Genomic DNA, 18,399 nt, shown 5'->3' on the forward strand with positions numbered 1-18,399 from the left:
CTGAAAATCTTTTACTACTTAGACAGATGTTAATGTGTTTTGTTTTGTTTTTGCTTTGTTTTGTTTTGTTTTGTTTTTTGATAACTGGGGTTTTCATGTCTAGAAACAATTCTACAGTTGTGGTATGACCAAGGCAGACAGAAATCCATTATCTCCCCCTTCATTCTTTTGAACAAATAAAGGTCTGTATTTGGGAAATAAGAGGGCTACAAAGAGAAGACAGTAAAGCCATCATGCAAGATCTGTGTGGTTGGCTTGGACGTCTGCAGTAAACTCGAATCAGCACTCGTGGCTCCTCAACAGCACTGTCTTGTCCTCCTTCTTCTTGTATCATTTTCCCCCCAAGAAAGCCATCTCATACAGTGAAACTGGGGCTGCCACTTGTGCCACCCACTGTGTGACGTGGGCTTCTCCAACCAGAATACCCTGATCTCTGCCCCCTGGGATGGGCTCAGGAATTGCCACCTTCTCCAAGCCAGTCCAGTCTTCTGTGGGATTCTGCTGGAACTATCATTTTGTTTTCTAGCATTATGGACCTATTGCATTATGTACCCCTTGAGCTATTACAGGCCATGGTGATTAATTTCATGTGTCAACTAGGCTAGGTCACCCACTGTACCCAGATATTTAATCAGACGTTATTCTAGATATGACTGAGAAGGTATTTTTTAGATGAGATTCACATTAAAACAAACAAACAAACAAACACTATCTATTTATGTTAGAGAGGGCAGGAGGGAGAGAGAGCGAGCAAGCAGGAGGAGAGGGAGAGAGTCCTCAAGCAGAGTCCCCACTAACCAGAGAGCCTGACGAGGGTCAAAAATGAGATTATGACCTGAATTGAAATCAAGAGTTGAACCACTTAACCAACTGAACCACCCAGGCAAGCTGAGATTCACATTGGAATCAGTAAACTTTCAGCAAGGCACATTGCCCTCCACTATGTGGTGGGCCTAGTCCAATCAGTTGAGGAACTAAATAGAAAAAGACTGATGTTTTTAGAAGAAGAGGGAATTCTGCAAGCAGACTGCCTTTGGATTCAAACTGAAATTATTCCCTAGATGTCCAGCCTGCCAGTCTGCCCTGTAGATTTTAGACTTGCCAAGCCTAGACTTGCAAGCCAACAAATTTCTCCTCTCTCTCTCTCTCTCTCTCTCTGTGTGTGTGTATATAGTCCTATTGGTTCAGTTTCTCTGGAACAACTCTGACTGTAGACAGGCCATCATTTCTTCCACGTGGAGGAGGAATAAAACACAAACACAGGAACACACATACATGTGAAGATGATTTAAAGCTTAAGCTCTAATCAATATACATGTATAATGCTATAAACTGACTCTACCCCCTGCCGTTTAACATGTCAAGACCATCTGTCATGTCACCATGTTACTGAATCACTTTTGAATCAAGGGGTTTAATAGGTACGTATTACCTCATTGAAAGAACGTGCCACAATTACTGAGCTCATAGCATGATGCTGGACATTTAATTTGCTTCTGATACCAATGTCCACTCTTGTGAATGTATACAAACATCTATTTTTCCAGATTTGGGTGACATTTCTTGGTAGATTTTCAGAGGAAGAATTCCCACTTATGACAATTTGGCTCATGAAGAAATTTGCCAAATTAGTTTTCCAAAGAGGTGTAACAATTTACACTTGCATTGTCAAACATTAAGGTATTTATTTCTGTGAATTCTTGCCAGTATTATTATTATAATTTTCACATTTTCTGTTTTTATCTTGTTTTCACTGAAATAGAGCAGTTTAAATGCTACTTTAGATTGGGGTATAATTATTTGATTACTAATTGGAGATACATACATGATTTTTATGTTTCATTAGATACATTTCCTTCTTTTGTGGTTTGTTCATAAACTTTACTCAAGTATCTATTAGTATCTTATTGATTTATATGAGTTGTTTGGATATTGAATATATGACACCTTTATTTGCCCTATTTCAATAAATATTTTCCCTTCTCTATCTTTTGCCTTTCTGGTTCAGTTGCCTTTGTTCTTGCTATTCCCACTACTTGAAATACTTTTATTTTTTTTTTATTTTTTTTTTTAATTAAGATTTTTTTTTTTTTATTTGACAGAGAGAAATTACAAGTACACTGAGAGGCAGGCAGAGAGAGAGAGAGAGAAGGAGGCAGGCTCCCTGCTGAGCAGAGAGCCCGATGCGGGACTCGATCCCAGGACCCTGAGATCATGACCTGAGCCGAAGGCAGCGGCTTAACCCACTGAGCCACCCAGGCGCCCTTGAAATACTTTTATACCAGATGTCTGTGTGATTAGCTGCTCAGCCCTTCAGGGTTTTCCTCAAATACCACCTTCTCATCGAGGCTTTTCCCAGCCAGACTATATAAAATTTGAGCACCTTCTCTTCCACCTGAAAATGTCTTTCCACTGACCCTAGTTTATTTTTTTCTCTTTACCACTTATCACTGTATAACGCTATATAGCTTTAGCCGTAACTATAACTATAACTATAACTGTAACTATAACTATAACTATATATATATGGATTTACTGATTTATCATGCTTATTTTCTGTCCCCTCCCATCACCAGAATGATACAGTAGAATATTTTTGCTAAATATTATTCAGACTTGATCCTCCTTATATTTTCTGTCCCACTCTATTGTCTTTAAAGAGGCTGCCAAAATGTTTTGCGCTACTGGCCTCAAGGAGATATGCCCAAGAGAAAGCAGACATAGCCTAAAGCCAAATATTATTTCAAACTGTTGTGTAAAAGATTGAACCCAATGTAGAAATAATAACAGCTGACAGGGAGACATTCAACTTTTCGCCTCCACTCTCTACTAAGATGAAAGATGTGATGTCCATCTGACCATGCTGACCCACAGACTATCCTTTGGCATGACCCCAAGGAATTGGATATATGTCAGAGGAGATGGGGTGAGTGAAGAAATGAGACCCTAGACATTAGATGTGTTCTATATTCTAGAGAGTCAGGACTCCCAGTTCCTCAGACCAGAGTGGCTTGCACAAGCAAGATGTTTGTTGAAACTACATAGAGGGGGAAATCAAAGGTCATTGCTCCATTTTACAGAAGGCTTCTGGATTCCAGTGCAACCCTGAGAGGGAAATTCATGGGTAACCATGGCTGGGGTTCTGTTACTCCACTTTGGCAGAATGAACACACCTCACAGAGATTAGGTAGATTTAAAAGAAAAAAAGAAAATAATACTTCTTTCAGGACTAACAATGTGGTCTCAGATATAAACCTATATCCTTTCCCAGTCAGAATTGGTGGTTGCAGCTCGACCCACCCTGGGCTAAAGGAATCACACCAACGCAACTGAGTTAAGATGGTATTTCCTCTAGGTGGGGTGTCCTGCCTGTAGACAGCTACCTGAGAGGAACTTTTTCATTCCAAAGTGGTGGGCTTGACTGGGGACCTGAAGGAAATATTTTAACAGGGATATAAAGTAAGGTAGGCAGCCAATGCTATTTCCAAGCAACTGCATTTGGGTCACCTTCTGGCAGGAATGATATCATACCCTGATCAATAGTAATGGCCAGAGGAGTGTTGGACATAGAGCTGCTGACTTTTCACATCTCAATTTAATTAATGGGGAGTCCTGGGGGTGATGAAATGACTCACCGCAGAGAGCTCCCTTATCCACTTTACCTTTACTCCATGTGGAAGGGGCTTGCCTTCAGTGGGATAGCATTCACTCTGGTTCTATGTGCATATGACATACGTTTTATCTTATACCTTTCAGAATAGCTGAGAACCTTATCACTCAGATGTGGTCTATACACCAGAAACAACAGCATCACCTAGGAGCTTGTTACAGACACATCACCTCCAGCTTCACTGCGGCCCTTCTGAATCACTTTACAAATTGATTCACATGAAAATGTAAATTTGAGATATGTTGGCCTAGACCATTCACTAGAACAGGTTGCTCAGCCTTTATCACGAAAGCATTAGAATCCCAGGGGTGAGGAATGGCCCCTGAGACACTGGCCTTTGGTGCAAAATTTAGGGAGCACCAAAAACTCAATTACCAAGATAAATAAAGTTGAATCCAAATTTGTTCAGAAAATAAAAATTAATGCAAAAAATGCATGATGAAAAAAATATCAACTTTTAAAATACAGTCAGCATTACTATTTTTTCCTTTTACGTCTGGCTCAGATACTGCTAGATAAGGTGCTGCTTTAAAATATATATTCAGGTGTGTAACTATTATTCTACTCTGAATCAATTGGTCTTGGATAAGGGCAAGACGTTATCAAGAATAGCAAAACCTGTAAAGCCAGAAGAACATTTATTACTTGGAGAAAGCAAGTCCTATCAAGTTTCCTATCAAGTTATATGCCTGTGTCAGGATTTAATTATCACCTGATCATCCCCAGTAGAACTTAATCCATGTGAAGGCAGGGACTTGGTCTATTTTGCTATTATTGTTTTCTCCAGACCCTGATGAGTGCTCAAGTTGTAATAAGGTGTTTAATAAGTATTGTTAATAGAGTATACAAATAAGTGATGATTCATCCATTTAATGTAATACTGTGTAGAAATTTAAGTATTTTTTTTGAAAACCCTTTTGTTGATATTGAATACTCCTTCTGTGTTAAATACAGGAAGCATAAAACTGTATAAACCATATGAATCCAATATTTTTCCCCCTAGTATTTTTATATCCTAGGGAAGAAGGTTAAGTTATTTTTTTTTTAAATCAGACTTAAAGTTTAAACCTACAAAGAGAAGTTGATAAGCTAGAATATTTCTATAAGATGAATAAGATCAAGGCTTATGTTCCTTTTCTCTTCTTTCCTTCCTAGAGCAGCTAATCACTTTTCTGCATTTGTAGGAAAAATCACTGCAGGCCTTTGGAAACCTATCACACTTCAACACACCGGGACAAAATTATTGGTAGGAGGACCATAAAAATGATTATCCATAGTGGGTCACTTTGGAAAATGAAAGGGGGCACTGTTCAAAACTACTGTACAACTACAAACACCAGGACTGTCTTGGGAAGAACCAGGACACGTGCTCACCATGGTTGGTAGTAATACCTCACATGAGTGCCCTGGTTCTACTTGTTTCTAATAAGCAAACAAAGAAACACAGAATGGCTAGGAGATATTTGGGTCTTTAGGACTTCAGTCATCTTGCTGGAAATTAAGAAAAAAAAATTCCCACATAATCAGTGGTAGCTGAAGTATACTGTCTATTTGGAGTTTGATCCATAACATAGAAAAATTGAAAGAGAATCACTCTGAATATTAAACGGCTCCAATTTCTAGAACAGAATAGCCTGCCAATAAATTGTCCATTTGCTCTCTGAGAGGGAGAATCATGTGCGTGTTACACACAATTACAGGTAAGAGCAGATGTTAAATATTTAGCAGAATGACTAACAACTATTGTAGCTTCCTTTCCCCCAACTAGTCTGGGTCTAATAATCCATCATAGTTAAAACAAAAACCCATCTCATTACCTAGAAACTCACTTCACGGCAAAGCTTTCCAAGTCCTTGTGGGTCATTAGAATGGGATTTTGACACTTTCTTTCATTTAGACATTGGTGCCCTGAGCAAAACCAGCCTGAAGATCCCTTTGTACAACTCACATAGGGCTATAGTCCCTTCATTTAGAGTCTCTTTTTTTGGCACTGGGGATACATAGCTTTTCGTGCTGCGGCTTTTCAGATGCTAGAAGAGCTAGAGGGCAACCCTCATATGGGGTTAACGGGGTTAACAATTGCCGATCAACTACTACCCAGCAGTATCTGAAGTCCCTGTGTTAAAGGAGTGATGTGGTTATACCCTTTCTGATCCTCATTTGATTGGCGTCATTGCTATTAATAAATAGGACTGAAAGAAGGAACCGAATGAGAAAGCTCACCCAAAACTTCAAATTAAAAGCCTAGTGTTGATAATGCTTATCATTATTTATTGGCTCATTCAACAATTATTTAACATATCAATAAGTATAGGCACTGTTCTGGATTCCGGGTGTACAGAGCTGGACAGCACAAAGCCTAATCCCTGCCTTCAATTGGACTTTGATGACAGTTGGGCGGTGGGCACAAACAATAAACACATACACAAGCATTCATTATGTTGAATAGTTGTAAGTGTAACGAAAGGGAAAAAATGAGATAAATAGCCAGAAAGGGTCTCAGTAACAAAGACTCATCATTTTATATAAGCAGATCACTGAAAAGCTTTCCAAGGAAGTGACATTACGTGGAGCAATGGTGGGTATGTAAGAAAGATCATTCTTGTATCTGAGCATTTCTTCCCTTCAGTAAGAAACGGCCTGATGGCTGGTATCACTTTGGAGTTGTTTTCCTAGGACTGAGAGTTGGGTCACAAGTCTGAGAAGTTCATTTTCTTTCCAGATCCTCTTCTAGGTGCTCTGATTCTAGAAGCAAGTTAACTTAATTTCCAGAACGTCAGTGCTCTCATTCATAAAATGGGTTGACCAGACACCATCTTCGTTGTCCAGACTCCCAGGCTACCAGTGAATTCAACACTGCCCTTCACCACCCACCCTCTGCCTATTCAGCATACCTGACTTACAGAGGTGCTATTTATGTAATCTATATTTATCTTAAGTAGCTTTTTTTTTTTTAACTAAATGGATGTACTTTTAAATATTTCTGTAGACAGTTTTAATATGGGGGACAGGAAGATTACCCCATCAACAAGCAACCTATAGGCAGCTGCCGAATGTCTTACTCAATGCTGACACTATTCTGACCTGGAGACAGTGTCAGATTCCACACATTAAGGCCTCAGATCAGTGAGACTGTCCCCATTCCATGCTGTCATCTCCAGATGTCAGCCACAAACCCAGGCTGTCACCTGTGTTTCTGGTTGACTGGCTATAGATCAGAAGTTCCAGCAACCCTCCTCCCTGGCTCCATGACCATGCTAGAGCAGCTCACAGAATGCAGAAAACATATTTTACTTACTAGATTACTGGTTTTTATAAAAGGATATAACTCAGGAACAGCCAGATGTAAGAGATGAATAAGGCAAGGTCTGGGGAAAAGGCTCAGCAATTCCATGTTTTCCCTGAATGGCCACTCGGCCCAAATCCCCATGAGTTCACCAACCTGGAAGTTCCCTGAATCCTGTCCTTTTGTTTTTTATGGAGACTTCATTATAAAGGCATGATTATGCCATTGACTATTGGTGATTGATTCCATTTCCAGCCCTTCTCCCCTCCTTAGAGGTCTGGGTAGGGGTCCTTAAAGTTCCAACCCTCTAATCCAATGGCTGGTTCTCTTGACAATTCATCCTTAAGTGGGGTCCAAAAGTCATCTCATTAACTGAACAAGCCACCTTGGTTGTTTTCCTCAATTAAGAAATCTAAAGGGTTTTAGGAGTGCTGCCAGAAAGGGGAAGAAGATTAAACATAATATTTCTCATTATAAATTGCAGTATCACAATTTTAAAAGGAAACATTGTGTTTTTCTATGAGTAGAAAACTCTCCATAGTACGGAAGGTAACTGCTCAATAAATACATGGAAAGAAAACCATTTTATTAAATTCTAGCTAGAGATTTGCTGCTGAAAACTTTAATCTTGAGATTTTATTTCCCTTTCCAAAAAGGAAATACACAACTTCAACCTAGCCCTTGCTCCATTAGATCAAGCAATAAAAATTTAACCAACACCCCTAAGAAGTCAACAATTATTTATTGAATATTCACAACATAGCAGGCTCTATTCTAGCCTCCAGGATACACAGTAAAAATGATAAAGTCTTTGCTCACCATGAAGCTTACATTCTAGAGAGTAAATACATTTACTGAAAGTAAATGTATCTTCTCAATGCATTGAGAAGATAAAAATATCAGAAAATAATATGTGCTCTTATTAAAGAAAAAATTATCCATGACACTTATTAAAGATGGTAAGGCACACTTTATTCACGTAGGGCTACTACAGTGGGGTTTTCTAGTAGGGGAGAGAGCAGGGACTCAGGTCCAGTTTAAGCAGGGGCAAGTGGGGATTTACATCACAGAAGCAGATGGGGAATCAGTGGATAGAAAATTACTAAGAGGAAACATCTAAGTAAGGAGGGATTTTTTTTTTTGAGATTTTATTTATTTATTTGACAGACGGAGATCACAAGTAGGCAGAGAGGCAGGCAGAGAGAGGGGGAAGCAGGCTCCCTGCTGAGCAGAGAGCCCTATGTGGGTGGGGCTCCATCCCAGGACCCTGGGATCATGACCTGAACTGAAGGCAGAGGCTCTAATGTACTAAGCCACCCAGGTGCCCCAGTAAGGTGGATTCTTGATAGACCTCCTCAACAGGATTCTTGCTGAACTTAGACTAGGGTGATTAAGAATGAGAGTAGTCAGATACTAAGGGTAGGGAATTTTTACTACAATGATTTAGCAGGATTCTCTTTCGAAACAGATTGTACAAAGACAGAAGAATGGCCAAGTTCAGGTCTATAGGGACAGAGGACTCAGAGGGGCCTGATTAAAGTTTGGTCAAAGTAGGCAGTCTTCATTATTCTGTGGAGAATGACAGACGGGCAATAAGGCGGACAGGGAATAGGAGGCTGGAATGAGCCACTTTAGGGGGAAGTGGATTCTAGACAGAGGGAGAATTATGCGCAGATTATCTGATTAGTAGATTAAAAGGGAGCACCTCTCTCCCTTTAAAATGTATTGCCATTCAATGTCACTTTAAAACCATTTCTTCTAACCATCAGAAATGCACATTCCACCCCGGAAGTGGATTGCTGGGATCAAGAGTCCTCATGACTTGGGTCTAGGAGTCATTATTTCCCTGCTGGTGCAGAGAACCCCTGGGGCCATAATCCCTGCCAAGAATACCACCAAGAAAAAAAAAAAAAAAGAATACCACCAAGATGCAGTCCCCATTTTAACGCCTACTCTGGGCCAACAGATTCATTCTTCCGAAGAGAATCCAGAGTCCTTTAAATTTGCTTCTGGATCTGAGGTTAATTCTGGAAGCATTTACAGATGCTGCAAAGAGCCAGTTGACAGTAGGAAAAAGTCCAAATACAGCAACAATAAAATCATTCATTTGTGCAACAGTTTATACATTTCGGTCATCCTTTTCTGGAATTCTTGGAGCTATGCCAGACAGAGATTACGTATCCCTATCGTATCAAGAAAATGAGACCCACAGAAACTGAGCACATTTTTTCAGGGCTAGCAGGTCAGTTATATCACCTGACAGCACTTCTGTCCATTCAGTATGTGGGACCGATGGATCTGAGTTGTGTGTTGGGTGATTTTCCTGGGAGGAATGTTAAGTCACATAAAATCTAACTCCAAATCATTATAATGATACTATCAAAACACGACCGTGCGGGGCAAGGAGGGATACCAAGGCAAATTCTCTTATCTATTTCTAGAAGTTTAGAATTCTATAAAACCTAGGAAAGGAAGAGTTTATTTCCCTTTATCCAGCCTTCATGCTATTTCTGCCCCTAGTATTACTTAGTGCCTTTTCTGCGCTGAAAATCCAAAATGTAGGAGAGAAAAGTGGGTGCCCCACAGGAGGGCTAATCTAATTTGCTACGTCAGCATTATCAAACTGACCATCTCATTACTAATTCATAACAGAAAGTTATTTGAAAATTCTACTTCCAAGCACTATTATTTTTTCCATATGCCAGTTAGTGTTTGGAAAGAAAAAAAAAAAGCCTCAAAAAAGGAGAAATTTACCATAGCATCAAATAATTTCCAATTTTCAGAGTGTTAAATGAAGTAAAAATTGTGGTTAAATTAAACTTATCAGAGTTGTTATGAAAGAAAACTATTCTAATGAAATAATATGTCTTTGAATCTAAATATTTTCAGAGTTATGTCTATAAAAAAGGAGCACCGTTGTTTTAACAAATGAGCAAAAATATATCAAATATTAAATTCCTTATATTAGAAATGTCAGTTTTTGCAACTCTTGGTAAGCTCATCCAAATTTCAAATACCATATGATACATAATTTCTATCCAATTAAATACAATTCATAATCATGTGAATTTACTTATTGTCTTCTAATAAAATATTTAAAAGCTACTTTACTTGTTGCTTTGCCAGTTTTATGCTACATATTGCAATCAAACAGAAGTGAATTCATTGATCTGATAATTAGTCATTAAAAAAAATTTGTTTGGTGGTAGAAAACTTGCTCGTTCTCTGCCTCAGCTGAACTACCATGTGCTAAGTTATGTTCTATTATTGGCTTAGGAGAGAGACAAGAGAATAAATTGATTTTTAAGAGGAAGTGGGAAGTAGGAGCTGGTCAATTCTTCCCTTACTTCATCCTGAAATCTGGAACAGGGAAAAGATATGTGGACACTAAAATTAAAATCACTTCCTTCTATTATTTTCCCCCTGTTCTAGGAACTGGTAGTGGCTCTAGAAATAGGAGTTCATTGATCCTTTGCCAAGCTTGGCAATGTGGAAATTATTTGCATTGGAAAATGAAGTTCAGAGAGGTCAAGATGCCTGTCTCAAGTCACACAACTAGTCAGAGTGGAGCCATTTTATGCACAGGCCTATGTTGAATGCCACTCCCAACAAGAGGTATGTTGCTTTCGCTGTTGAGCTAAAGATTCGAGCTCTGAGCGGTGTGAGAGGAGCATTGCATTGCCTCTGTGAACCTGTGACAGTTAACCAAGTAGTGTTAATTAGTTAGTTGATTAAAGTGACAAAGAACTATAAAATCATGTTTAAAATGTATGGACACCTGAAATAAAGAAAGAAGTCCCTTTGGAGATGGTAGCCTGTGATCATTAAAAAACTGATTAGTTGAGTTAGTCTGCAAGATTAAAAATTCAATTCTCACTCCTAGGCCCTTGGGACCTGATGGAGACTCCTGATGTTGATTTAAAAAAACAAAAACAAAAAAACACGCAATTTTAATTCCATAGGATAAAATATCAAATTTCTGTGTGAAGCATAATACAAACAGCTATAAAATGCCTGATCATTTTTTTAAACACACACACACACACACACACACACACACACATATATATATATATATTTGATTTTCAACATTTGCATTGTAGAAACATGCAGAACCCAGCTGAAACAATGTGTGGTCTTGTCCCATCTATTGGTTTGGATCCAGAAGGTGGGTTAGGCAATGAGAGGTCCGACTAGATCCTGTTGTCTAGCTCTGTAGCCAACGGCTGTTCAAACTAAGAAGCCAAACCCATGGGGGGAGGAAGTGTGCATCCCATCTTTACTGCCACTGTCTTAGCCCCATCATTGATGATGAAGAATAATGTCGTTGTTGGCTCTTTAACCTAAGTTTAAAGGCTAAACTGCTGGACTGAGGTGGAGGACATGGGGCCCATTCCCATCCAGTTTGACAACCACTTCCTGTAATGCTTGGGACAGACACTTAGCCTCTCATTCACCATCTCTGCCAATATAGCCCATACTTTGCCTTCTCACAGTAATGAGATCGGTTTTTCACGTCTAGTATGTGCTCTCCCACACAGCAAGAGCTCAAAAAAAGCCTTACTAATTGAAGAAAAGAATTATCGAATTAATTAATGTGCCCTTCTTATTTTTCAAAGCATTTGACATACATGGATAAGGTTTATGCTTACTAATTATCCATATTATTAAAACTAAAGTGAGCATTACTTGCCCGCCCAAAAGGGGCCGACTTACTTCACCATCAAAATACACCTTTCAGTGGGCAGAGAATAGTGAACCCCAGTTAGAAACATGGTCACTCCAGAGACTTTCAGGGCCCTCCGATAACTTCTACTTTACATGCCCAACCCACCTGTGTAGGGAGCTAGCAGCAAATCCTAATTTCTGATGACGTACTTGACAGTCCTATCTGTTACACGAGCACCTCCAGTCCAAATTTAATTCAACTTTTTTCCCACAAACCCACTTCTCCTCTTGGATTCATTACCACAGACACCAAGATCACCATTCACTCCATTTCTCAGATAAAGAAACTTAAAATCATACAGACATTCTCCAACCAACCCTCACATCTGGATAATCTGCCTTATTGATGTGCCGTCATCCATTCAGGAAATATTGCTTGCATACCTATGGTGTTTCAGGCACCATGCAAAGAACTTGGCATGTGGTAAGAAAGCATGATCCCTGCCCCCTTGGAACTTACACTCTGCAGTGACAGTTAGACCCACACACACAGGAAGAGGTGGTAACTAAGTTGAAAGATTTGCAGTTGATACAAAGGAAACCAACAAAGTGTGGCCTACTTTGCTTGGAAAGGGGGCCCGTTTAGGCTGTATGAGGAACTGATGGATAGCCAGTGTGGTTGGACCACAGTGCATTGGAAGGAAAATTGGAGGAGATAAAGTTGGACAGGTTTGCAGGTCCTGGTTACGTAAAGCAACCGAGTACGGGAATTGGAACTTATTGAAAGACTATGGGAAGCCAGTGAAGAGGTTTTGGTTATGGACTCATGGAATCTGACTTGTATGTTAATATCCTTCTGCCTTCTTTGTGGAGAAGAAGCTGGAAGTCAGAGAGAATGGCTATGGGTTTGTCTTAGTCCTTCCAGGTCAGAGGTGAGGATGGTCTAGACCAGGCTAATGACAGTGGAGAAGTACAGAAGCCTCACCTCCTTTCCACCCCCTATTTACTGAATTATTCTAGGTCCTCATTATATCTTAGCTTTCATAAACACCCTCTTGGACTACCTGTAGGTATAGATGTTCCTAATCTGTCCCCTATACTGCCTACCACATAGATTTGCCCACTCCTGTGCTCAGAGATCCCAATTCACCTCCTACTTTCTACTTGCCACCATTATCCTCCAGAGGCTCTCAAAAAGAGGTGAATTATACTCACAATTACCTGGGCACAACTGAAAATATTTTGGACCAGATCCCACCTGCTGTGCAGAGTGATACTCTGTGGGCAAGGTGAATGTATATCATTAGTCAGTTTCTCCAAGCCATGTAGATCATCTGTCTCTTATCCTCTCTACCATCCCCAGGACACTGGCTTATGAGATATAATTTGGCTAAATGTAAGATCTGTCCAAAACTGCTGCAACTGGCCTACCCTCCTCAGCATCTTACCATCTCCCGTTGTATCTCTTATGTATTTTGTTCTTGCAGCCTTCAGGAGAGAAGGTGTCCTGTTGCACTGTCTGGGAAGGTGGGTGGGTGCAGAGATGCATAGGTGATTACAACAGGATAGATACTTTGGAGCAGGGTTGGGAAGACCAAAAGGTATCAAGGAAAGTAGCAAAATTCTCTGGGCATCCCAGAGTCACTAGTGGGGTCTACCAAGTAAGATATGGATGTTTGAATGAATGGATGCATGATGAATGTAAACAAAAGCCACTGCTCAAGGACAAGAAGAACAGAGCAGTATTCCTTCTTTAGCTGAATCGATGTCATAAAGCAGTAATTACTCTATATTGAAATAAGGAAGAACCACTTAAATGAAGATTACTTTTAAGGCAATATGTTCCAAATGAAAGAGGACTCCACTAGTCAGGAAAGACATTTTATTTCCAAGCTTCTAAGAGGGTTCTACAAACAATAGAGGCTTAAAGTAAAAAAGAGAAGATAAAAAGGAAAAAAAAAAGGAAAACAAGTTTTTTAACTGTTGAAAATTAGACAACCTTTTTTTTTTTTAACTTAAACATAAAAATGTAAAAACGTAGTTGTCAAATCTAATCTAAATACATTCCTAGACAAAAAGGATCATCCGTGGTGACGGGGTTACTTACAGCTGTACTCTTGTTTAAGTGCTATTCATATTCCTTCTGAATTATTTCTTTATTTTAAATTCAATTGGAGATCTGTGCAAATCTAGCAAAATATTCTTTGGGTTACAAAAACTATATAAAAAAATGAACAAAACCTGCAATTACGAAAGTATTGAGAATGTGCAATCCTTCATTGAAATGAAAGATTCCGAAGTGACATTGTCCACAGAATTTATTCCACTGAAGGGTTCAGACAATTTGATTTAAATGCAAAGGAAAATGAAAGTGAGCACTTCATAGAAACATTTCTCTTTTTATGCATTTTCACTGAGTCATAAAAAATAGGATGTAGCAGGATATTAGGAAATGCTTGAAACAAACTTTCACAATAAAGTTTAAAAAAAAAAAAAAGAGAGAGAGATAAATCTAAAAATTGTCTGCAATCCAGGAGAAAGCATGTGCCCTGTGTCTAGGGGAAAGAGGGAAAACACTTGTAGCATGACTTTGTGTGATCTTTCCCCGAGTATTGCTACATTTTGACCTTTGGCCCAGCTGAACAGGTGAAATGTCTTTCCTGGAAGTCCCATTCCCAGGCAGCTAGATGGGACTTCCGGGAATAGTAGGCAAACTTGAACTGACCTTCAGAATCCACCATGGTCCCTGCCTTCGTTCTGAGCTGACTGCCCAAAGCATATTTTAAAATAAAGATTTGGATATGAATTTCTCTTTTTTTATCAAAATTTAAAATGCCACATTATTTTACGACAAGTTACATTCATAGGAGAAAAAAATAAGCAGTTTCAAGTGTCAGAGTCATTTTCATAGCCTGGCAAAATCAAAGTAGGGAAAAATAGAATAACATCAGATGTCTGACTGGATTTATATTTTTGACTCTTCACTCCCTCAACTACCAAATGCTCAGTGTGGGGCATAAAACCTGTATCTTGGAAGTTTCGAGTTCCTATCAGTTTGGTCCCTCATGGATTCAGCTCTTATAGCCACTGAATTACTGATATGCAAGATAAACGCCTATTATATACCAAGTATTGCAAAATCAGAGACTGACCTAGATCTTTAGCATCCTTCTTTTTCAGAAGATGTATGCGGAGGAAAGCCAGGAAGCTAACAGAATGTACAAGAAAGCTTTACACGGTATTACAGAATCTCGTCTGAAAAAAAAAAAAATTTGCAAAACAGATTGGATTTTAAATAAACCATAAAAGCAGCAGACTACAACAGCTCATAAATAGGGTTATGAAAAGATCACAATTATCTTAAATTAGAAATATAAATGAGTCATTAGAAATACTTAAATTTTTCAATGTTAAGAATGAAACCCAGAATTAAAAAAGAATCTGTTTTTATTTCAAAGGTTGCTTCTTATATTGAAGCTCATATTAAAGCAACAGTACAATGTTCATAAAATATAAGTGTGATGCCGTAACATTTCTTACATGTCAGAATACTGATATTTGTATGTATACTAAAATAAGAACTTTAAAATTGTACAAATAGATACATTAAAAATGGCATAGAAATAGGGAGCCTCTCACTGAAACAAGACAGTTATATCTGGCACGTATTAGTTTAAGATGAAAGTAGAAGCAAAAAGATTTACAAGAATCAGCAGTAACAAGATTGATGCTCAAGAGACATAATTGTACATTGTATTGTACATACATTTTATGGGTTTAAGCTGGCTGAATATTATATATTTCAAGTTTAAAAATGCACTACATATAGAGTGTCCATAGTTTAAGGCGAAATTACAGCTCAGAACTGTTGTCCTTTCTAATTTTGTGGAAGCTTCTTTGACAAGTAAAAAAAAAAAAAAAAAAGAAGAAGAAAGAAAGACTTAGATGTTCATAACACATAAACAATTTCCCTTCATTGTAAGTTCACGTTAAACTTCTCCTTCACTTAAATATTTTGTATGCCAAGTGGTTTTCTTTAGAGAAGTTGATAAACAACTTCAATATTTGCCTTTTTGTGAGAAAAGGTACTTCACAGTATTTACCACTTTGATGTCCTTGCAGTTTTATTAAACGTATCCTCTCTGTAAAACTTTGCTTGTTTTAAATGAGCCTTTCCTTGATTTAAAAAAATACCTGTTTACATATCTTCTAGATTCTTCAGAACGCCAGACACAGTTCTTAAGGCCAAATTTGTATCGTTATTGTTAAGAGTCGTCATCAAAAGTGTCTTTGGAACCGTACAAGTCTGCTAGTTTCTTAAAACGAGGTCCCCAGTTCTGTAGGTAGTCATAGTCCAAGTCTGAATCTGTGGTGGCAGATTCTAAGGAGCTCAGGGACCCAGCCACCGAGCCCCTGCCTTCGTAACCATAGATTTGGATGGAATCGTAAGGCGGGGCAGTTGGGTCGTTATCTGCCTCCTGGATTCTTGTGTTGATGAAGTCATCGACGTCCACACTGTTGGGTGCTGGCCGGAGCCCAGGTCTAGGCATGTACTGATACTCGGGTTTTATGTCTTTGCGAGGGATAAATCCATTGATCCCGTCTGGATTCTGGAGGGTGGCGATGTCAAAGGCTTCCGTGTCTTCTTCCCCACCTCCTTCGTCATCGTAGGTAATGATGTTCTCACGGACATCTTCTTCCTCAAAGACAATGAGTGGCTCTTTCTTTTGCCTTCTCAGGGTCACAAACAACACTACGATGACTACAAGGAAAGCACAAGAAAGTGAGCACAGGTTAAGCACAGTATTCCTTGATTTCCCCCCACTGTTGCCGAGGAGGACTCTGCTTACCGAAGGCATGATATGCACATGCTCAGAACAGGTACCAGTCTGAAAGTCTATGAAACGACAGTGTTACCTGGAATCCCCAAAGATGTGTAAAACCACCCTGCACCTGGCGCTTCCTGTGCAAAATGCTGCCAGGAAAATATGATATCCAAACAAGCCGGCAAGTTGGAACTATTTTGAGCTTTTTACAAATGAATCTGACATTATTTGGAAGCCATCCTTCTAAGAATTAGGAAGATTCTAAATAGACTAGTTTGCAGCCTCTTAAAAATGGCTTATGTTGGTTTCTTTTTCCAAGGGAAGACAGCTGTTTCTCCAAACTTACGAATTAGGGTGTTCCAAGACCACAGGTCCTACCTTTTCCTGGGAAGGGAGGCTCCCCCCTGCCCAGAGGGCTGGGGGTTTGGAGGAGGGGGCAGGAGTGGTGATCCTACTCTACCTTAGTAAGAAATCTTATCATAACTGTGGTTGGGTTCTCTTCAAACCACTGTAGAGAAGGAGGGAAGTTTAAAATGACCCCCAGGAGACAAATCTCCTCTATTTATTTAAACACAGGAAGGTAGGATCCGCTGAACCCCAGAGGAAGCAGCTCTATCTCCCCCTTGAGAGAGGCGATACTAGGACACTCAGGCAACCTAGGATGAGTGGGCAGAACCACACTTAAAGGAAAGCTGAGACAGCTTAATTCTTTATCCTCCATCTCCCCACAAGAGGCTTCTACAATATTCCATGAGAACCCTCTCCCACACTTGACTTTGTCTAGACTAAAGAAAACGTTTGTGCCTGAACCTGGCAAGGGGTCCGAGAGCCCCCTCTGGGTCCACCATTACTGGGAGATGCAAGAATGAGAGCTCCCTTTCTACCCCAGGGCTGGACACAGTGCCCCGCTACCCAGATAATTCTCAAGAACTCTTGGTTGACCTAAACTCACTGGCTCTTCCCTTTGCAGCTGGGCGCCCTCCCAACTCATTCAATGGAGAACCAAACATCATGGGACAAGCATGAATTTGATGTCAGAAATCCTTGGGTTTGAAAGCTGATTTTTCTCCTACGTGATCTCTTCCGGAAGCCCAGCAGTGGTAAGTGTCACCAGCATGAGCACACTGCCGTTCTTACAGAGATGAGATGTAAGTGTAGGAAAAGCCTCCTAGGGGTTCCCATAAGCCGAGGCTCACAACCAAGCATTGCCTTTGCTAATCAGAGGAGGAGTCAATTCCAGCCTGGCCAGGCCAAGCTTCGTCCAGTTCCCTGAGTCCTTCATGCCATGTCTTTGGCCTCATGATTATTCCTTCTGTTCCTAACTCTTCTCTTTCCTCTTCTAAGGCAAACTATTGCCCATACACCTGCCCTCTGCCTAATTTCCTCTTCTGCAAAACCTTGTCAGATGTCCCCCTGCAACACCCCCAGATGGCTGCTGCTCCGCAATCCCATGATGTCGGCAATGTGCTCATCAGAAGCGTCCCCCGATTTTGCTCAGAATGCTCACCCTGTCTCCTCCTTGTTGCTCCCCCACCACAAAGTGTGCCAGAGCAGGCCCCACCTTTGCCTTGTCCCCAGCTGTAGCCAAGGGATATGGCACATCCAGCATAACCAGCCCGCACTCCAGAGATACACGTTTCAAGGACGGGCATCCGATTGCCAAACCCTTCCTGCAGGTGCCAGCGGAGCCCCCTTACCCAGGAGAATGACGATGCAGGCAAGGATGGCGATCAGCGCCCCCGTGCTCAGGCCGGCGTTCAGGATGTAGGCCTCGGCATTGCAGGAGAGCAGCGCGCCGTGCACGTCACAGCCGCACACCTTGATGGTGAGGGTGTTGGTGCTACTCATGGGCGGGATTCCACCGTCGCTGATCACGATGGGCAGGAGGTACAGATCCTGCTTCTGTCGACTGAAGCCTCCGCGCCGGGCGTACACCCCTGCGGTGTTGT

General features: G+C 40.3%; 1 protein-coding gene across 1 annotated transcript in view; it reads right to left on the reverse strand.

The window, feature by feature from the left end:
* Positions 1-15,053: 15,053 nt before the first annotated feature.
* Positions 15,054-18,399, reverse strand: part of CDH11 (cadherin 11) — a 147,892-nt gene continuing 144,546 nt past the window's right edge. Inside the window, exons 12-13 of the mRNA XM_032323554.1 lie at positions 18,148-18,399; positions 15,054-16,386 (exon numbers count right to left, since the gene is read on the reverse strand). Of these exons, the coding sequence (XP_032179445.1) occupies positions 15,890-16,386; positions 18,148-18,399 (749 nt within the window). The 3' untranslated portion in view covers positions 15,054-15,889. The remainder of the gene's footprint in view (positions 16,387-18,147) is intronic.

Source organism: Mustela erminea, chromosome 19, assembly GCF_009829155.1.
Source record: "Mustela erminea isolate mMusErm1 chromosome 19, mMusErm1.Pri, whole genome shotgun sequence".
Taxonomy (NCBI): Eukaryota; Metazoa; Chordata; class Mammalia; order Carnivora; family Mustelidae; genus Mustela; species Mustela erminea.